Raw genomic sequence first — 22,524 nt, 5'->3', positions numbered from 1 at the left:
GCAGCTGGGAGTTGAAGTCCAACAAGATCTGGCTAGCCACCTCCAATACAGCAGCTGGCTGTATGTATTCAGCAGCAGAAGGAAAGCACTCTGCGCAACCTCAAAGGCGCTCGTATTATGTTCCAAGCTGAGGCACTGGTGTGGAAAAAAATTGTTCTGGGGAAATTACAGGCTCTACAATTTGCCATCCATGAAACTGGGATACACATGGGATTATTTTTGGTTGCAATGAGCCTTGCTCCTACTTGATTGACATTGGGCCTCATTTACTACTTTGTTGCCTGCTCATTACAGGGCCTAGAGAGATCCTTTTGAAGCTTTTCACAGCCTTGCTCGGTCCATTGGCCTCCTGAACAATTTGGGGTCACCTACGACTTGGCCACCTCCCTGCTCAGCCCAGCTCCAGATCACTGATGAATAAGCAAAGCAGCACCAGTTCCGAGACAGAACGGCAAGACAACTGGGGAAACCAGAAATTAAACCCAGCAGGGTAGAGGCCTTCCAGCCGGGATTTCAAAAACATACCACAGGCCTGTGCAGAAAGGAGCTTTTAAGAACCTGATGCTGATGGGATATAGCCCTGCCATGAGCCGCACTAATGAGATTAGCTGCATGGGAAAAGCTGCATCCTGCTGACGGGCACTTTGTGTGTGGTGCTAAACACACCACCGTAGCTTGGCCTGTGCTAAAAGGATGCTGCTTGTAAGTGAGAAACAGGAAGAATCAGAAGCATTGCCTTGGGGTGTGGTTATGATGACCACCACTTATTACCCGTGGAAGTGCCTGAGACATGCTGCAAGGTCTGGGCTAGCCAAGACGGTGTCCTCCAGATGCCCTGGACTACACCTCCCATCATCCACGAAGACTGGCCAGGCTGACTGGGGCTGATGGGATTTGTAGTCCCAAGGCATCTGGAGGGCACCATATTGGCTTAGAATCATAAAATCATAGAGTCGTAGAGTTGGAATGTACCCTGAGGATCATGTAGTCAAACTCCCTGCAATGCAGGAATCTAGAGCTGTAACATACAAGGATTGAGCCTGCAACTTTGGCATTATCAGCACCACACTCTAACCAACTGAGATACACCTGTACTAGACAACATATATATATATATATATATTTAAGTCCCAGGTAGTGCAAGGGACTGCCTCAAAAGTGCAGGAAGGTGGTCTGAAATGACAGCCAGGCTAGGAATGCCATCTGGTGCAAGCTCAGCCCCAATGCCAGGATGGTGTACTGGCCAGACTAAGAGTCCATGGAACTTAGTACTGCCTGCACTGACTGGCAGTGGCACCTGTAGATGCAGACGATTGAACCTGGGACCTCCTGCATTCAAGGCAGGTGCTCTACAACTGCCCGTCCCTTAACTCGCAGGGTTTCTACAAGGATAAAACTGGAGTACCATGGACTGCCTTGATAAAAATGATGCCACCCACCAAAGGGCATTGCAGCTGTTTTCTGCAGAGAGAGGAAAAGAGGAGAGGGGTGCTCGCTTTCATTTCTGCTGACTTAGTGACTGCTTTACTTACTGGCTCACTGTTCCCTGGAGAAGCAGGCTCACTGTGGATATTCCCCTGGTACGGACCCCAGGACAATCCCTCAGGCACGTTCTGCCTGGCACGCACTTTGCTCTCGCCCTCTGATGTCATCAGCTCCAGTTCACCTGATGGACAGGAGGAAAAAAAGGGAGATCAGGGAAGCAGAAATCGGTGAGGTGAGATCATACATAAACTTTCCAAGGAAGCTTCTTCAGTAAGGAGAGATCTCCCTACTAGGTGGTGTGGGCTTCGTCCTTTCTTAAAAGCACAGAAATGGCCAGATTACAATGTTCCCATAACATCTATCAACCAATGGAGTGGGAGAGACGGTGCCATCTGGTTGCACACCAGGGTGACAGATGGACCCTCCTTGTTTTGGCAGGTGAAAATGAGGTTTTCAAATTTGCTTGTGAAAGCATGGAAGACCTCGGTGAATGAGCAAAATAACTGAGCAGAGGCTAGGTACTATTTCTTATTCTTTAATGAGGTTCCTACTTCACATTAGCAATTGAAGAAGAAACACTTCTTTTGCAAACTTGTTCACATTTCCTGATTAAAAGACAAAGGTTGGGGGAAGCTCTTTCTTTAAAGTTCAATACGCTTAATAAGTTGAATTAATTCTACAAACATATTTCCTGTGGCTGTTGGCTCATCATAATAAATTGGAATTATATTATGCACACTTGCTTTCTGCAGAGTGAAGGTATGTATGTCTTAGGGCTTTCAACAACGCCAGCCAAACAACGCGGTTTGGCGATATACCACAATGTTGGAAAAAGCTGCATTGGCCCAAGCTGGTGAGATGCCGAGTGTAACTGCCACAGTTCTCATTGTGGGAACCAAGGCGCTTTCACCCCAGTGCCTCACAGGCTGTGGTCAATACAGCTGACCCTAGCCTGCTGCTCAGCCAGGGGGTGGGGGGCAGAAAGGCTCCTGTCCCCAGTTGAGCGAGCCCCGAGGCCACTGGGGGCAGGAAATGTTATTTGCAAACGTTATTTATTTATTTCATACAATTTATATACTGCTTGATTGTAAAAAACAAACAAACCATCAAAGTGGTTTACAAAAATAATTAAACAATAACATATGTAGTAAAGACAAGTAAAACACTGAGATAAGTGAAAGTAGCAATAAACTAGAAACAAATCAGATTCTATGTATCTGGGCAGACTTGTCTAAAGAAAAATGCTTTTAGTAGGTGGCCAAAAGAATACAACGAAGGCACCTGCTTCGTTGTATCAACAGGCAGGGAATTCCAAAGTGTAGGTGCCACCACACTAAAATATCATTTTCCTACAGATGTGGAATGGGTATCATGTGTCACCTGTAACAGTGGCAGTTCTACAGATCAAAGATCTAGAAGGGCAAATGCTCTTCTAGAAAATATTTCCCATAAATTAAAAGTTGCTGAAGAACATAGTACAAGAGACACCCCCACACTTTTTTTTTGCAATATAGCATGACTTCATTTACAAATGATGAAGCTCATGGCTGGGCAGTCTCGCCTGCCTATGCAAAGGTGTGGATCTTGTGAGGTTTTACTTTGGTGAGTTTATTGTTTGCATAATAAACTTTGTAACCATCTTCTTCATGCTGTACACGATTTCACTGACATCTGATATTTTACTTGGTATGTTCTTTATTTATTTGCTATAATTCAAAATTTAATAAAAAAAATTTGCATTGATATATGGTACTTATGTGTGGCACAATTGCAAACACCAGAGAAACAAGGACAAAGCACAGCACTAATAATAACTGACACTAATCAGCACAAACCAAAATGAACAAAGTCACGATACTATTGTGGATAGCCCTTTTTGCATTCCAGGACAAAAGCCTTTATTATTGTTGTCATTATTATTTATTAAATTTGTACACCGCCCTATACCCGCAGGTTTCAGGGTGGTTACAACATAAAAACACAATATAACAACACAAAATACATAACAAAAACAACCCAATAACCCCTCCCACCAACTTTTTTAATTTTAAAAGGGCATTGGATGTCAATCAGTCAAAGGCCTGGTTAAAGAGGAATGCAAGGAATTTTTTTTAAAGCTGCTACTGCAGAGGTGGCCACCTGGTTTGCAATGGTTTTACCATGTTCTGCCAACAGATTGCAAATAACATCAGGCAGGGCCCAGCCAGCTCTTGTTCTCCAAAGGTCTCCTCCAGACATGAGCTCTGAGATCTCTATACGAAGGAAAGTGCAAAAGAGAATGCACCACATCTTCCACCTCCCCAGTACCACAAACGCATGTCCACTGTGCGTAAGGAATCCTTTTATGCTTTCCAAATAAGCTGGAGGAGAATATGAGCACATATAGGATTGGCAGAGCTGCCTATAGTGGTTATGCCAGCCACCATGAAGTCCACTGACCGCTACATCACTGCTGCCAATGACCTACTGAACAAGAACCAGAGCAGCTCTTCTTCCAGATATTCACCTGTCCCTCGCCTGTTGCTTCCAAGAATCCCCCCCCCAGCTTTGACCTGTGGCCTTCTACTGTGATTAGCTGCCCACATTCTGAAGCCAGAGCTTTTGATGAACAGATTTGCTTTCGCCTCAGTTCAAAGGTGGAATTGGTGCTTCAGCTAAATATGGGGTCCCCCTGTGAAAGTTGCGCCTCAACAGCCACGTCCAAGATGGCCGCATCTGCTTAAGGTAAGCTTTTCAGGTTGCTCTGGCAGCATCAAGCATCTCTTGGGTGTATCCTAAAATATTTAGCGCGTGTTTTCCACAAAAGTCAGAGGTACTTGGCAAATCACCTTTTACCTCCCCAAGGACCTGCCTGTTTTGTGAGTGGCATCTCTGTCCGCTTGGGTGTCCAGGGTGTGCGGCCCAGTAAGCCAGACAATGTCAGACCATAGGGTCCCTCTACTTTATCTACACTGACTGGCAGCAGCAACTCTCCAGGGTTTCAGGCAAGGAGTCTGTCCCAGCTCTTACCTGATCCAGTGATTTCACTTGGGACCTTCTAAATTGAAAGCAAATACTCTTCAGTTGAACCACACAGATCCTTCCTTCGTGCAGGCAATCCTACTTAACTTTTCTAGAATGTCAACATTATGGCACTCTACACTGCCTGATGAGCTTTTGAGTTACACAAAATCCATCAATGTGCTTTTAACAACAACAACAATGGTTAAAGGTAAGAGATCGTGTTTGCAGCAACCTTTGTAAGATGACTCAGAAAGCACTGGATTTTCCCTGTCTGGGCATCATGTAGGGATGGGCGGGGGGGGGGGGATTCAGTTCAGTTTGCATTAAAAGGTGAAACTACCAGGTTTGTAATTTCCAAAACAATACAAGAACCGAAGCACAGCCATCTTTCAAAATTTGCTCTTCTCCGAATATTGCAGTCACGTAACATGTAGAAAAATGCATGTGCTAGAGTAGAGCATTATAAAACTGCCTGTATCAGTATATATAATATTCCAAAATGCATAATATTAGGGGAAATTGCTTTGCAAAAATGTGTGCATGTTAGGCAAAAATGCAAAGAAGAAATTACACTAAAATACTGATGAATTTTTATGAGGACCTTTAGAAACTGCAAAGTGCTGCAGAAATGTGGAGGACTGAACTTAAGATGGGAAGAAACAGGGAACTGAAAGAAACCAAAATGGACAGATCCAACCCTTCCTGGCATCACCTCAGCCCACTGTGGCCCCTCTCTGGTTACTTTGCAAGGAGCTGCAACACAGGGGACGGATCAAAGCTTGCTGGCATCCCTCCATCAAAAAGGGAGCCTCTTATTTTGCTTCATTAGGACCCTTGGTTGAGACGGCTTTGAGCTGTAATGGCCTTGATGGTCCGATAAGGCTCTCGGTTTAATGGGTTAGATAACATGTAAATCGGCTGGGAAGACCAGCCTAAAATGTTTTAGCTGCACCTTCATCTTTCAGCGGACAGATAAGATGGCAGCTAAGCAATACTCAGATGGATGTTAAACGGAGACTCCCAGCAGTCCCCCTTTGTACATCTGAAAGTGGAGAAAGGGGTCGGCATTGCATTTCGCCCTCTTTCCCTCCCTCCCCAAAGCCCTGCAGTCGAGGTGTTCCGAGGGAGCGACGGACAGAGGCGCAGGAGGGAGGCTTGGCGAGGGTCCAGATCCAACTCCTTGCGTGGGAAACAAGGCCTTGGAATCAGACTGCTCGTTCCACCAAAACACATCAAAGGCACTGGGGTGGACAAGGAGGCAAAGGTCCCCATGTGCTAAAGCTTATCAGGGCAGAGGTGAGGTGAAGGGAGGGGAGACCATGGCTGGAGAGTTTCTGGGCTCAGAGCAGCTTCAGCAAAATTCCCAAGGTGGCCTTGCGCACACGAGGAGTGGGAGGATTCAACCTGTACAAGAGCCCTGCTGGCTCAGATCAAAGGCCCCATTCACAACATACATTTAATGTGCTATTACACCACTTTAAACAGCCACAGAATTTTGAGAGCTGTAGTTTTTCATGGGTGCTGAGAGTTGTCAAAAGGCCACTATTCCCTACAATTACCAGAGTTCCCTGTGAAGAGGGATTGACTGTTAAACCACTCTGGGACTTGAAGCAATGTGAGGAGAATGGGGGTCCCCTAACAACGCCTAGCACCTTTAACAAACTACAGCACGCATAATTATTTGGGGGAATCAATGACCGTTTAAAGTGGTATCATAGAGATAAACTGCATGGTGAGAATGTGGCCCAACGGCCAATCAGATGCCTCCGGAAAGCCCACAAGTAGGGCATGAAAGCAACAGCGCTTTCTCTTGCTCTCCATCAGCTGGTATTCCATGGCATACAGCCTTTGATCCTGAAGGTAACATACATAGCCATTATGGCCATCAGATGCCTCCAGGAGACCCAGAAGAAAGGGGTGAAGCCAACTCCTCACTCCTGTTCTTTAGCCATGGCAACTGATCCCCAGACCCAACAGCCTTGCGAATGGGAAGACAACATGTGCAAGAGCAGAGACATCCTGTGCACAGTGGCAGGTCACTGGGGAGCTGCCGTCTGTGGAGTGCTCCTTTAAATTCTTTTCTGTGCACTTGGCAACATCTTACTGAGGCTACACCTCATTTACATTTATGTCCCAAGAAAAAGCACACTAATAGGAAACCCTGCCCTTGATCTTGCCTCCATTCTGGAGACTTCTCACAAACTGTCCAATTCCCAGCATTTTTTTAAAGGTGTGCCTCCGCTTGTCCAGTCAAGTTCTGCTGATATGGTAATAATGGAGCCTTCACCTATCCACTCACAACATCCATGGCTGTTTTCTCCAGGGTGTTGGGTAGGAGACCATTCCCAGCCACAGCTGGAGAAGCCAGGGATTGTAACAGGGACCTTCTGCATGCAAAGCAGATGTTCTGCCGCTGAGCTATGGCCCCTCCCTTAAAGCAGGACAGCCTCTAGTGAAATGCATTACTCCCGTCTGGGAAGAAGAAGCGAGGGAGTGAAATCCAGTTTCTGATCAGTCAGCCCTCTACAAAAAGGTTCCTCCCTTTAGGGAATCTCGAGCCGCAGCCAAGTGAGCAGTAATGAGCAAGTTCTGTCCAGCTCCGCAAACAAACCTGTTTTGTGCCCAACTGCCACCCTTCCTCCTGCCCCCTTTCCTCCTCTTCCAGCTTCTTGCTGGCTAATCAGTTGCGTTTGGGTCAGGCGACCATGTCTCCAAGATAAGAGCCTTTGCCTGACACTTTCCATGTCAGAGCACTCCATCTTCTGTGTATCAATCCCCACCAGAGAAAACACACAGCCACTGATAAAGAAAGCAACCGTTCCAGACACAAGGGGACGAAAATAGGGCAAGCCGAGCTGCTTCCCTCCCTCCGTCCCTGCCGGATTTTGCTAAAAAGGACGTAACAGGAACTACTCCCCTCGTCGAAAGCCAAGGCGGATGCCGAAGGGCAGCTCCAGGAAAGCAAGGTGGAAACCGAGGCACAGCAGAGCAGAAACCCAACCGCAGCACTGAGGCCAGGAGGCTCTCCAGCTGCTCTCCCGCCTCCCTGCCCGGAAGCACTGGGCCACCTGGCCAGGAATAGCCCAGCCAACCTCCAGCTGCTAGGGGGCAATGCAGAAACTGCCGGTAATCCGATTAACTGGGGCCCGTTTGTAGAGAGATGTCAATAGTTAACAGTACCTCAAAGCTGGAGGGCTCACACAACATATGAGCAAATTAAAGTGTGCCCAACTCATGTTTGTGTCTGCCAGAGAGCAACTTGTACCCTTTCAGAGACTGGACGATGGTTGGCTGTCTGTATATGGCTCTAAAAAACCCCAAGGCTCAGTGTCAGTAGGCCTCTGAATTCCAGTTGTTGGGAATTGCAAGTGGGAAGAGTGCTGCTGCGCTGCTCAGGTTCCGCTTGCTGGCTTGCCAGAGGCATCTAGTTGGCACCTGTGGGAACTGGATGCTGGAGGAGATGGGCGCCCTTTGTTCTGACCAAAAAACCAGGCTCTTAAGATCTTAAGCCCTATAGAACCCCTTGTTCTGCACTCCTTCACCCACCAAATGAAGGTCTCCTCACTTATAAGAAACTCTTCCTGACTGCCATCATCATCTCAAACAACATTGCTGCTGCCATCTTTGCAATGGGTTTTGCTGAATTGTTGTTGAGGCTTCCAGGGACTCATAGAAGCTGACAGAAGGAAGGACAGCAAATTGGTTGTCAGCTTTGGTTTCTCTTGGTTGCTCATTTTTCCAGTCTTAATCTCCATTCACCACATTTCCACACCATTCTGCAACATATTTACCTTAAAAAAAAGAAGTCCTCATGAAAATTCTACAATATTTTGTGTGCATTTCCCCCAAAGAGGCATTTCTCTATGCAATTTTGACTAAGAAATTTTTTTTGGTAAACATTTTCTGCTAATAAAATACACCCGCTGATGCTATTGCTATTATTATTATTATTTTACTAATAATCATTTTTATGCACACATCCTAATTTAGACATTTTGGGGTTGGAGAACTACATTGCAATCTTCAGAAAAGGAAGGGCAGCTGTGGTTCTGTTCATGTATTGAAGGCATCCCCAAACTCGGCCCTCTAGCTGTTTTGGGACTACAATTCCCATCAGCCCTGTTAGCTAGGGATGATGGGAGTTGTAGTCCCAAAACAGTTGGAGGGCCGCGTTTGGGGATACCTGATGTATTGTTTCGGGAAAGGCTAGGGTTAGGTAGGATTGAATTAAAGGGTGAACTGTGCCAAACCTCTCCTCCATCCTTATGCTTAAGTGAGCATATCTGGGTCTACCCATAAAGCCCTATGCAGACTGCACAAGAGAGGGAGAGAGAGATTTGAGCATGGGGAACATGAAATACTACAATGGGGCAGGAAAGGCTGGAGATTCCACAGTCTTGAGAGTCACTTGAGACCCTCAAACACACTTGTTCACACACGCCAGCTCTCTGAGCCCCATCCGGGACGAAAAGGAAGCCATGACGTGTCTATTAATAAGAGCCCAGCCCAGCCTAGCTAATGGTCAGAACAATCTTGCAGATTATCGCAAGGAACAAAGTCCATTTTCCCCCTCCCTCCCTCCCTCCTGCTCTGCTTGTGTGCGTGCGTCTCACTGCCCCTAATCTTGGGATCGGTGGTGCTGGCGCTCAGTTTCACCACCCTGCAGGTTAATACAATTCCTCCCTTATCTTATCTCCCCATCAGTTTCCTGGCAAAGCCGGCATCCGATTGGCTCCCGCAAGCCAGCTGGCCTGGAAGTTATCGGAATAATTCTTATCTCCGGGATCATTAACCAAATTGGGCTGGTATCGGCCTGCGCGCTTGTGATAATAAAGTTACAAAAGGAATGGAGGAAAAAAGAAAATAAGGCGAGGGACACCGTCTGAAAAACGCTTCCGTTCCCTGGGGGTGCCTCTCAGGCAGAGTAAGAAGGATCTCAGCCACAATGGTGGGGTTGGGGGAGATGAGAAGCAACTCAAACCTGCCACTCCGGGCCCAGATAGCTCAGCAATTGTGTCTTTCGACAGTGGGCCAACTGATGCCAGTCAAAAGTGCAAGGGCAGCATGGTACAGCCCATGCACAAGCCTTTTAGCAGCCTGAAATAAATTCTCCTTACACATTTCAATAAATTTGCATGTGTGTGTGTGTGTCCTTGTGCATTTTTCTGGCTTAGTATGGCCAATATCCACTGCTTAAGTATGTATGTCACCTAATTTAGCCTGTTGCAACATCCTGCGGCCAAGCGTTCCACAGGTCCTTCCTCTGTACTTGCCTTCACCTCACTGCCAACCAGCTTTCGGGAGACAGCTGACTTACTAAACTTTCCTCTACTCATTCCCTCTGCACTACCTTTGATCTTGCATATATCCAGCATTGGCCATCTACTATCTTTATTTTCTAAACCTGAAAAGGACCACTTCTGGTAAGGTGAGGAAAAGGGCTCCTTTTTGCGTGCGCGAACATGACTGCCTCCTTCTGGGAGTTTTATGCCTGCTTGGTTCACAAGAGTAGCACCAAGTAGACTGCATCCCACAGGAAAGGATAAAGAGAAGTAATATGGCAGTGCTGAGTTCCATGTTCAACCTGGAAGCAACACAGAACCAACCTATCACGTGATTAGAACTGCCACATGGAACATCGTCAAGTTGCAATGACAAGAGTCTCATTGCTCCTTCCTTCTTCTCCCTTGATCGACTTATTCGCTGCTTAAAGTTAGATTGTGAGCAACATGAACACAGAAGACACCCCAAACTTGTGTTATTCTACAAAGCACTATTTATACTGAGGATATTAACTATTAGTATCATAAGCTGATAAAAAAAGCACTGCTGGGAAAGGGGCCTAAGAAAATGTGAAAGGAACTAGGAAGCATGTAGAGGCAGGCAGTGGCCCTTGGGTTTGCTTGCCCTTAACTACAATGTGAAGGATAAAAATGTTTTCAAAGGATGACAGCAAAGCTTTTTTTTTTTTTTAAAAAAAAGCAAAATAGTAAGAATTGTTTTATTAAAACAGAAATGGGAAAAATACAAAGGGAGATTGCCACCCTACCACTCCCCAAAGTGCTAGCTTCAGTTAGCTCCTCTAGAAAAGAAATACAGTGGTGCCTCACAAGACGAAAATAATCCGTTCCGTGAGTCTCTTCGTCTAGCAGTTTTTTCGTCTTGCGAAGCAACCCTATTAGCGGCTTAGCGGCTTAGCGCTATTAGCGGCTTAGCGGCTATTAAAGGCTTAGCGGCTTAGCGGCTAAAAGGCTATTAGCGGCTTAGCAGCTTAGAAAAAGGGGGGGAGAAAGCGGAAAAAAATCGGAACACTCGCAAGACGTTTTCGTCTTGCGAAGCAAGCCCATAGGGAAATTCATCTTGCGAAGCAGCTCAAAAACGGAAAACCCTTTCGTCTAGCGGGTTTTCCGTCTTGCGAGGCATTCATCTTGCGGGGCACCACTGTAAGAAATTCTCAGCTAATGTCACCTCCTCACCCATGCAAGCAAAAGCAACAATTCTAATTTTTGCTTTCTCCTGACTGTGCTGGTATCTCTCTAACCTGAAAGAAGGGTCCAGGATTATCCACATTGTGATTCATCAGAACATCAAAATGTCATTGTATTCACTTGCACAACTGTCCTGTGTGGTAGGCCACCCCACCACAAGGCAAAGATGGGATTTTCAACCCAGATCCAACTCCAGCCTGGTACCTAACTGACCCACACTGGAAGGACTTGCATTCTTGTAAAATTCATAGGCAATCAACATTTCAAAGGCTGCAGAAAGACAGTGTGTGCCCTGCTGGGTCAGATTAAGAATATTTATTTTATTTCTCTATACCCCACCTTTTTACCTGATGGGACTAAAATCAGCTTACAGCTAAAAACAAGAACCAGAAAATAACAAAATTAAGCATTGATGGAATTAAAACTACCATATTTTTCTGTGTATAAGATTAGATTTTTACCCTAAAAAATAATGTCAAAAATTAAGGGGCATCTTATACATGGGAGCGTCTTATAGACGGACAAATACGGTATATCATTGACAGAATCAAAACTATATACAGTCGTACCTTGGATCTTGAAAGCTGCTGAACAAATCAGCTCCCAAACAATTGAAATCCGGAAGTGAGTGTTCCAGTTTACAAATGTTCTTTTGGAAGCTGAATGTCCGATGGAGCTTCTACGGCTTCCAACTGGCTGCAAGAGCTTCCTGCAGCCAATCACAAGCCGCGCTTTGGTTTCCGAACGTTTTGGAAGTCAAATGGACTTCCAGAACAGATTCCATTCAACTCCCAAGGTTTGACTGTACATAAATAAAATCTGTTTAAAACATACTACTACTACTACTACTACTACTACTACTACTACTACTAAATTATTACAATAAAATAAATTTATTACAATGAAAACAGCATGACACCATCCCTTTAACTAAAAGCAGTCAATTCCCTAAGGCCTGTTGGAACAAGTAAGTCTTCACTTGCCAAAGGTAGGTCAGCAAGGAGGGAGCCAGTCTAGCTTTTCTAGGGAGGGAGTATCAAAAATCTGGAGAAGCCACTGAGAATACTCTCTCCCATGACCCCAGCAAGCGTGCCTATAAAGGTCCCCAGACCGAGAGAAGGGTCTCCCCGAATATCTCAAAACTCGGGGCAGGTTCTTATGAGGGAAAACGGTCTTCCAGATAGCTTAAACCAGTGATGGCCAAACCTGGCCCTCCAGCTTTTGGGACTACAATTCCCATAATCCCTGGCCACTGGTCCTGTTAGCTAGGGATGATGGAAGTTGTAGTCCCAAAACAGCTGGAGGGCCAAGTTTGGCCATCACTGGCTTAAACCTAAGCTGTGTAGATGGACTCATGTAGCCTAGCTTCCTGCTTTCCAAAGTGGCCAGCTAGGGAACCCAACCAGTGAGGCATGATGGCAACTGACTTCACCATTTGGGGACTCTCAGTGAAGATATTCAAGGGAACAGGTAAGTCTCTTAGTTGACATATAAGGGTTCAATGTGCACAAGACAGCAGCATCCTGTTCTCACAGTGACCAACCCGATGCCCATGGGAAACCCTCAAGCAGAACCAAACACAAGAGCACTCTCCCCGTCTGTGGTTTCCAGCATCTGGTATTCAGAACCATTACTGCCTCTGACCATGGAGGCAGAGCATAACCACCATGGCTGGTAGCCATTGATAGCCTTTTCCTCCATGAATTTGCCCAATCCTCTTAAGAAGCTATCCAAGTTGATGGCCGTCACTGACTCTTGTGGGAGCGAGTTCCATAGTTTAACTATGCATTGTGCGAAGAAGTACTTTTTTTTGTCTTGTCCCAAATCTTCCAACAAAAAACTCAGTTGGCTGGAATTGATGGGACCTGGAAGGCTGATGTAAATTATTATAAATAAATAAGTTTAGCCATCATATCTAATAATGGTTGACTGCCTGTTCCTCTTCCTACTCTTGTGCTGTTCTCTTTTAAAGTTATCTAAGGTTGTGGAGGCCGCCACATCATGTGTCAGGGAATTCCATCAGTTAATTAGGCACTGTGCAAAGATGGACTTGCTTTTTGCCCACCTCCACATTCGGGGACAGTGTACCATAAGCTGGGAACAAGAAACAAGGGCTGGCCGGTGCCATCATACCCAAACTTGTGAGCTTCTGAGAGATGCCTCCCTGGCTCTGATGAAATGGACCAAGAGGATGTTTGTCAAAAAGGTGGTTTTTCCTTTGAGAAGTTTCAAACAGGAGGTAGAGGGAATTATACATATTTTAAAACTGACAACTCAAGTAGCAAAATGATGCGTGATAGCACCGGCCTGATAAGATGGAAGGGGGCGATTGGGGAGCATTTTTAAGCTGCGTACAAGCAACGTCTTTACACTTCACCTTCCCATACAAAAGAAAATATCTCTAAAGGGGCTAAGGGGATTATCCCAGCTTTGGCAGCTCGGATGCTCAAGTAATCAGGGGCAGCCTTGGGAATAACAAAGGAGCTGTTGGGCGTTAAAATTAGACAAAGAGAAAAAGAGGAGGGGCTTCATTCCCCCATGTCCGTGGCAGATTCCCACTTGCCTATTAGTGGAATCTAAGGAGTTAGAAGCCCACAGAAGAGGGGAAGCAAACTTGTAAGAAGGCATGGCTTTCTATTACATTCAGTATCCATCACATGCAGAACCGTTTCTGTTCTGCTGCAGTTGGTCTTCTGCCAATACCTACATTGTCTCACTGTCCGCCATGCTGAAATTACATAAATTGCATAATTCATCACATAGGTTATGTTGTCATTTCCTTATTCTACTCCTTCTGTTAAAGTGCAAAGGAAATAGTGCAAATTTGGTGTGTGTGTGGGGGGGGGGAATCAATTACATATTGTTTGCGGACTGAAAGCAACAACAACAGACAATACCATTCATATATGCTGGGTTGATTTCTGTTCTGGACACGCAACAAATAAGCAGACACTGACAATTACTGCTGCTGTTTCTGGTTTCCTCAGAATTCTCTGACATCTCTCTGTTAGAGACACACATCTATACAGTTGCACACCAGGCAAATTCACCTTAAAAAGGAATGTCCCTCCCTCCCCCTAGCCCAGTTGCTCACAATCCCAGGACTAAATGTGAAGAGAAAATGCACTTTGGGTGATGAAATTGCGCCACCAAACTTAAGCCCTTGTGCTCCTTGCCAACGGTGGCTTCAGGGAGCAGGTCTCTTCAGCTTGCCAACGCAAGTTCCCCACCGAGAGAGAGAGCCCTGTCGCACCTCTGTACGCTCAAGCTGCAGCAGCTCAGACCTGCCAGCAAGGCAAGGTGGGGCAAGGTACAGCCCATCCAATACGTGGCCCTCCTTCCCTCCCTCGGCAGCAACAGTCTTCAGAGCTCTGCTCTGCTCTGCCCCTCACCTTTGCGTCTGGGTTGCTGACATCCACTCACCGTTGTCCCTCTCCGTTTCAAAATGGCGCCCTGGTAACCGAGGACTGCATTTCAGGAAGTATGGGGCTGGCGATTCACATACCCCCAAGTCCCCTCTCTTCTTCTGTAGGGTCTCCGCTTATCCGGACCGCCGCCGACCCCCCCTCCCTACCTCACTGCCAGCACATGCCCAGCCCCCGCCACTTAGCTGGCTATTGGGGATTTCTCCTCTCCTATCGCAGCCAAGCATCACTGGGGATTTATTGATTTTTTGACACAGTTAACAACAGCAAATCTTTATCTCTGCAAACCCTGACCCCATTAGTGGAGGAGGCTCTTACCAAGCCTGGATAGCAACGTGGACCTGTCTACCCTCCCCCCAACCTCCAAGGCAGGAGTTTTAGGCAAAGGGTCACAGTTACAGGACGAGAGGGGAGCCCTTTTGCCAATGAGGCAGTTTTGTGACTAAGGCACAGCCCCCTTCCACACTCTTTCTTCTTTGCAGGCTCAGGGCAACGGAGGCAACAGTTTTATCACACCAGGATTTGGATTATACCAGGGTGGGCGGTGGCAGTGGGGGGTGGGGGAAAGAGTTCAAACTACCATCAAATTTTTAAAGCGGCTGCCCTGTGCAAGGATTGGCAGGGGTGGAGCACCCAAATTCTGAGCAGCAAAGGCCATGCCTATACTTCAAATATAAGCCAGTTTCAAAGCCGTCACAACATTCCACCGAGGAATTTTGGGAGCAAAAAGAGCTGGGGGAACTCCCATACAATTTTCAGAGACCCTCCTCTCCAAGCTACCATTCGCAGGATTCTTTGGAAGCAATCAAAGATTTCAAAGCAGCTTGAAAGTGGTTTAATTGTGGAGTTCAGAACGTAGCCAGAACTTTTGGCGCTGGGATATTAGCTGCCGCCATTATTATTATCGCTGCTCTTTCTACCATTATTTATGGAGCCCCGTCAACATGCATGACGCTTTACAGCGTAACGGGGAATAAGGTGGAGCCCTGCCCTGTGGAGCTTTTCAATCTAAAATCTGACAGGGGGAGGTGGCAGAGGAAGCGGAGGAAGACGGGAGGGAATGGGAAAAGAGGAAGTACAAGCATTCCCCTTCTGGACACGTACTTTGTCCTCAGCACCTATGGAAACATTCATAGGTAGCCAATGCGCCGCCCTTATCCCTAATTAGAGATGCAAAAAGGCACTGAATTGCATTCTGCCCCACATTCATTGCAGCACCATTTCCCTTCCACTGCAGTTTAGCTTCTGTTAAATGCTGTTTTCCATCTTGCTGTCTGCTATGGACATAATTAACTATTTTATTAATGCTGCATTATCACTTTGCTTGTCCCAGTGCAAAGGAAATGCAATGTAAATAGGAGGTGAGGTCATTGATTCCATATTGTTTGAAGACAGAAAAACAACAGTGAATACCGATCATATTCACTGGATTGATTTCCGTTCCGGATGAATAAGAGAACACTGGCAATGTCCGCTCCTGTTAGAACTCTTCAACTTCTCTACCCCTAATCACGGGCCTCGCAAGTATCCCTTAAAGGAACAAGAGACCTTTGGCCATGATGCCGAATCTGCTGCAAAACGGCAGCCTCCTAAACAGCTGCCCTCGGATCCCCAAAGAAAACTGTGGCTTGCCATTACGAGAATGAGGTGGAGCCAGCCTCCATGAGTGAGGGGAGGGGAGGACAGCATGCAAGTTCAAAAGATCCTCCCTTGCCAATGGGTGAAGTATACAGAGGACCACTTCTGAGTGGTAAAGCTACCACTACATGTACATTGCCATTTTCTCCTTTCACATTCACCCCTCTTCTTAGAGCAGTGTGGGGACCCAAGGCAGTGTGCAAAGGCACCTACATGTGCCCTCCAGGTCCAACAGCCAGCTAGCCAAGCGTTCACATGTATACAGGGGAATTGCGAATGGGAAAGAGTGCTGCTGCTGCTGCTGCTCTTGTGTCCTGCTTGTGGGCCACCGTGAGAACAGGATGGTGGACTAGCTGGGCCACTTGGTTTGACCCAGAAGGGAGCTCCTTCTATTCTGATGCTGTCGCAACCTTGCCTTAATAGTTCAACTCGCACCCCCGCACCTATTTTTGGGCTGCCCTTGTCAGCCCGAAGCCCCAACATCATGCCATTTCCCCACCCCCAATATCAGGTCTTATTTCTTTATCCCACCCACCCTGCCCCCTCGCCACCCTGCTTCCAGCCTCCCCACACACCCCTTTAGAGAATTTCTCATAAACCGGAGTCCTGGCCGGCTGGTCCCTGATACCATCAGCTCCAAGGAGAAGGGACAATAGGGAGATGGGCTTTGGAGGGTCTGATCATATCCTGGAGGCAAGGGCGGTGTATTCAGGCCTGGAATGAACCGTGATCCTATCTCCCCCGCCAGGGTGTGGGTTATTGTGTCTCATAAAAGGAGGGACTCTTCACTGCCTTTTCTTCTGTTTTACGCTGGCCTGCCTTATCAGCGCCAGCATGACCCACCTTGCTTCTCCCCCCCCAATCAAAAATTCCCTTCCTAAGTGGTTTTGCTTAAATAGTCCGGCAGCACACACAGGGCGTCACCTTAGAGCCATTTAACCCTAGAACACCTGGTGTGGCATCAGAAGGGTGTTCCTGAGCATGCACAGAGGAAAGCAGATTTATTTCTCCTGCTTGCCCTCCCTTCCCAGGAACTCTGATTAGCCTAAGGGGTTCTGCCTACCTTCTCCTCTCACCACAACCCTGCAAGGTAGGTTAGGCTAAGGATGAGCTTTGTGGCTGAGAACGGAAGTGAACCCAGGTCAGGGTGGTCTCAGTTCAACACACTCTTAATACCACACCAGTTCTCAATACGAGGAACACACCAGCGCCTGGGATGTTTTGCAAAGCATCATGTGCTTTGTGGATCAAGGCTGGCCTCAGCCCCAGAATGCAACAGGCTCCTGCAGCCCAGCCCTCCCTTCCCTTCCAGCACGGTAATCTAAAACAAATAGGACTATCTAGTGTAAAACTCTGCTATGAGCGATAAAGAAAAATAGCTGGAATAATTTTTCCCACCCACACATACCAATGTGAAGGGGAAGAGAAACACACACACACACACACACACACAAAGCACAAAAAGATAATCAGGAAGATGGTGGCCAACCCTGCCCTGTCCATCAGAACGGGCCGTCCCGCCTCGCGCTGCCCTGTGCTGCCTGATAATAAACCTTGAGGTTTGCAGAGAAAACTTCAGGCGGGGAGAGATTACTCAGACAGGAGTCGCAGCACAGATAAAAAAAGAAAGGAAAGGAAAGGAAAGAGAGCTGGGCTGGGGGGGGGGAGATGGAGCAAAAATAAAGGCCAGGGAAATGGGGGGGGGGTTAGTGTGTACTGTTTTAATTTGATAGCAACAGTCGCCCCTTGGCTGTGGCTCAGACAATATCCATGATCATCAGCTGTAATAGGAAAATGGAGCCTCCAAGTCCAGTGGCGGAGTACCTTGGTCCAATCAGCCAACAGTAGCCATGCCCTGCTCACAAGCTTCCCAAGGGCACCTGGCCCGACACAGTTGGAAAGAAAAAGGTGGACAGGGTAGATTTTACTGATCCAGCAAGGCAACTGCTTATGTAGCAGCCGGTTCCTAAACACTGAGAATGCTGGAACTGAAGGTTGCTTGGAAGTGACATCTTCAATCCCAGAAGAAGACTTTTGCTGGAGAAGACATGCAGGTCCTCCATGTCTGAAGGCAATCTATGCTCAAATGCAGTGTGCCTGTTGGGGGACAACTCTGGGAAAACAGTATTATTTCTGCCATGCCTTCTTTGGGCTTTCCCAGACTCATCTCTTGGCCCGAGTGGAAATCAGGATGCTGGGATACATAAGCTCACCTTGGTCTGATCCAGGTGGGCTGTTCTTCATGTTCCTATAATCACAGGTGTGGGCGGGTGGCCCCTGTGGGCCCCTTGAGTGGAAAGCAAACTCACTCAAGGATAAATCACTGGCTCTGGATGAGGAGATATGGGTTTGTGTCCATCTCTTCTGTCATGGGTTCATCATCTGGCCTTAGCAAACTGATCTCCTTCTCTGCCTTACCTTTCCCTCTGTAAAACTGATAAAATAAATAATAATAATAATAATAATAATAATAATAATAATAAATAAAAATAAAAATCCAGTGTATCTGAAGAAGTGTGCATGCACACGAAAGCTCATACCAAGAACTAACTTAGTTGGTCTTTAAGGTGCTACTGGAAGGAATTTTTTTATTTTGATAAAATAATGGCATTCACCACAGGGACAGTATGAGGGTACCAGCCAAAAACTAGACACCTTGATCTCCTTCATATTTTGGTGGGAAAGCTAAGCAGATGCTTACACCTGTAAGGTCAGCAAATTCAAAAACAAGTATTATTATTTTTAAACTATATGTTTTAGAAAAACAACCCTGCAGGTTGAAAGCATCTTAAAACAGGCATGTCCTCTACATGACAGACAAGGGGAGGGGATAACTCTATGTTGATAGCCACTGTGACGTATATGAGCACCATTTAAAATGCAAGGATGTTTGCTTTTGTCCCTTTAGAAATATTGTTTCCCCCCTCATGTATTTAAATTGAGTGACTAGAACTCATACAGTTAAACGAGCAACATGCCTACCTGAGAGTGCTTAATGCTAGCTGACCTATGCCCAGAAATACTGAAGAGGCCTACTAATTAAGAGTGCAGGCTTACAAAGAGACGCTTGCCTGTGGCAAGTTAAGAACCACCTATAGATCATTCAAAGAAAATTTACAAGAAGTTGTGTCTTCCTGCCCCCCCCCCCCACTTTTCTTTGAGATCCAAAGGACTAGCTCAGGAATGTGGTCTTGGAGAATATTCTGAAGGCATGCTGTGTGGCAACCTAGCTGAAGGTTTGGGTCAGGCCAGTGGCTGGATAGGAGACCTCCCTGGAATCCCTAGTTTTGCCACCTAGAGTCCCAGAAAGGTGAGAAACAGACATGAGCAGGTAAAGGCAAGGCCCGTGGGCTTGGGTGCAAGGGGATGTTAGCAGCTTCTGTGGAGGGGGAGTGAAAAAGCAGAAGCTTCAGGCATCTGAATGCAGCAGCCTTCTCTCCCTCCGAGTTACTGAAGGAAGGAGAAAGCAGGCTGGGGGGGGGGGAGGTCCTTAGCCCCTGTAATTAATGGCAAGAGCTCTTTACCGGGAGACAAAAAAGAAATAAAAGGTGACAAACGACCCCCCATAAAGAGGCTCAGGGGTCGCAGATACATTTGAATATTTGATAGGGTGTGAAAATAAAGGAGCCCATAAAAAGGAAATAGGGCAGTAAAACACAAGGCTGAGTTACAGGTGGAGAAGGTGCCCCGTCACAACCCAATTATTTCTCCCCCGCTTCTTTTAAATATGCTTGCGGAGCTTGATCTATCCACAAAGCACTGATATCACTCAGCACAGGAGAAGCTGCAATGGAAGGAGGGCCCACTCTGCTAATCCCATGACGCTGAGGCACATATTGATTTGGATGCGGGCCCATAATAAGCTCTGCCTGTCTTATTAGCACAGAACAACACAGAGCACCGGTTTCAAAGCCGCTGTGTGGCTGTGTGCAGGCAACAACACTCAGGGCAATGGGAAGAGACTCTCCCTTGCAGACATCAACCAGGGGTGTGTCTGCACCATCAGTGTGCCAGGGTGGTGTAGTGGTTAGAAGGTGGGACTATGACATGGGAGACCAGGGTTCAAATCCCCACTCAGGCATGAAGACCACTGGGTGACCAGTCTCTTGCTGCCAGCCTAACCTACCTTCACAGGGCTGTTGCGAGGATAAAATGGGAAGGAGAAGTATGCATATACCACCTTGAGCTCCTTGCAGGAAAGCTGGGATAGAAACGTAATAAATAAATACTTGGGGGCTAAATCCTAAAGCCACACAGGTGGTTGAAGAGAACAGGGGCCCCATATCAGGTGCAAAGAACACAAGGGCTCAAGTTATACGAAGCCAGAGGGGCTGGAGCAACTTCAACACAAAAAACTTACTGGACATGAGGACTCCATTTAGGCACTGAGAGCAGCAGATAGACCTGACTTCACTGACCTTGCCCAGTTCCCTCTGAAAGGCATCAAATCCTGCAGTTATTTCCAGCTCTTACGGCAGCTGTGCCCCCAACCCAATGCAACCTGGCACTCCTTTTAGGAAGTTTGCACTACAACTCCCATCAGACCAGACAGCACTAGGAGTTGTAGCCCAAAACACTGGAGGGTACAAATTTTGGGGGAAGACATTTCTTACAGCAAGGAATTCCACATAGAAGAATAGTGTTGTGAGCTTGGCGGTGCCAGACACCCCTAAGTTCCTAGACCCAGTCAGTGTTGGAAGTAAATCAAGTCTCCTGAACCCCTGGATCCAGCAAGGATTAAAACATAGGCCAGGCTAGCTTCCTCACAGGGTAATCACCGTGGAACCATTAAGAACGAACAAAGGGAAAGGTGATGGGCCATGAAGAAAGAGAAGGGACTCTGGGCCAGGTGGCAAATGAGTGGGGGCCCTTCTCCTGCTCAAACAGCTGGTTAGAAGACAAAGCCACAGTTTGAAGCAGAATTGAGAGTTGGCTGTGATGTGGCCTAGAAGGAAAAAGGTTGCAGGCTGGTAAGGCAGCAAGCTGGAGAGAGGGTCAGAGCATGATGGTTGGTCTGTGTTTGAATCCAAGGCAGCAGCCATGGGAGAAATCAGAACCTCTTGGGGTGTCGATGCTGGGGACCCCTCCATCATAGGCTCAGCTTGCATATATGTGTAAATAAACAATATATCAAAAAGACTCAGTCTCATTCCCAAAAGCAACCATGGATAAGTGCCTGGGACCCCTGGAATCTTGCACCGCTTGGAGATTTGGGTGGTGGACAACAATATAATGACCCACCATCTTCCCTGTTCTCACCGATAGCATTTTCACAAGGCCACTGCAGCCGTAGGATCTCAGCCACCAACACTCCTTTTGTGATTGGCTGCTGCAGAATGAAAGCTCCTGCGACAACCAGCCAGCTACTCTCCAACAACTAGTCCAGGCCACCTTTGGTACAGAATGGGATCTGCCAAGAAACAAATTCGGGAGACTTTGCCCGCTTCCTTCCCTCTCTCTTACTTCTGGGGTACATTTCAGAAATGGCAACCCACTCTATTGGGAGCAACTAGAAGCTCTCATGAGGTTTTTAAATTTATTTTTTTTATTTTGGGGAAACACACACATGCCACGAGCCAGACTTGCAAGAACAGAAAGTCAAACAGAATGGGCAGCTACATCTGCAAACGCTCCCAAGTTGAGGATTATAGATTATAGCTATCAGCTATTTGCATATCAGAATTTTAAAGCAGCCAAGACCCCTCCAGCGAACAAGGTCATAGCAAAGATTAAAAAGAGAAAGAGAGGGGAGGAAAAAATTCCCTCTCATTTTCTTCTCCTTCCCTTGACTTTCTCATTTCAGTGAGGCGCATGAATGTGCGTGGCTATCAGAAACGTGAAGGATGGCTGCTCATCCTCTCCCACCCAACCACGCCTGGCAGCCTCCCCTGCTGAGGCCTGTGCTGGAGGAAGAGTGGTGCAAAAATACTGGGCACTTGAAACAGGAGCATTGGGGTACTCCAAGCCCCATAGCACATCCCTGGAGAGATGTGGTAGAGCATCCTTGCCCTTCAGGAAGGGTTCCTCACAAACGGACCTTCAGTACACACAACTGAAATTTCCAGGTTCAGAAGCAGTAAACTTCTCTAAAATCTCTATATTCAAATTAGGGGGGGCGGAACTGAGGGACAAGGCTCCTGCGCCTTTCTGCTCTCCATGTGGGAAGCAGGACCCTGGACTAGATCAACATAATTTCAGGAAGTGATGATCACTGCCCCATGTGGTGGGCCATGTGACTGCAGTCTCCAGGGAAGAAGCTTCCAAAGCAGGCCTGGTACTGCCCATCCAAGATGGCGATTGGCTTGTTGAAATCAGAGGAGGAGCATATAAGGACTTCCTTTGCCAGCTTCTTAAGTAGCCAGGGTTCTCCCTAGAACTGCCCCTTGAAAACGTCTGTCTTGGATTTTCATTAATACTTTTAACAGAATCAGAAGGGGGGAAACAATGTAATGAGTCCCATGACACCATCAGCCTGCATAGCCAAC

At 46.9% G+C, this 22,524-nt stretch overlaps 1 protein-coding gene across 5 annotated transcripts in view; it reads right to left on the bottom strand.

Moving 5' to 3' along the window:
• The window catches only part of ZFPM1 (zinc finger protein, FOG family member 1), a 119,139-nt gene that overhangs the window by 26,968 nt on the left and 69,647 nt on the right, over positions 1 to 22,524 (bottom strand). For all 5 annotated transcript variants that reach the window (XM_081202599.1, XM_081202595.1, XM_081202596.1 and 2 more), the window contains exon 4: positions 1,533 to 1,666. In XM_081202599.1, coding sequence (XP_081058725.1) covers positions 1,533 to 1,666 — 134 coding nt within the window. The remainder of the gene's footprint in view (positions 1 to 1,532; positions 1,667 to 22,524) is intronic.

This window comes from Podarcis bocagei (genome assembly GCF_964188305.1).
Source record: "Podarcis bocagei genome assembly, chromosome: 7".
In the NCBI taxonomy this organism is placed as follows: domain Eukaryota; kingdom Metazoa; phylum Chordata; class Lepidosauria; order Squamata; family Lacertidae; genus Podarcis; species Podarcis bocagei.
Note: the sequence above shows the minus strand (reverse complement) of the source record. Positions and strands in the feature narration are given on the sequence as shown.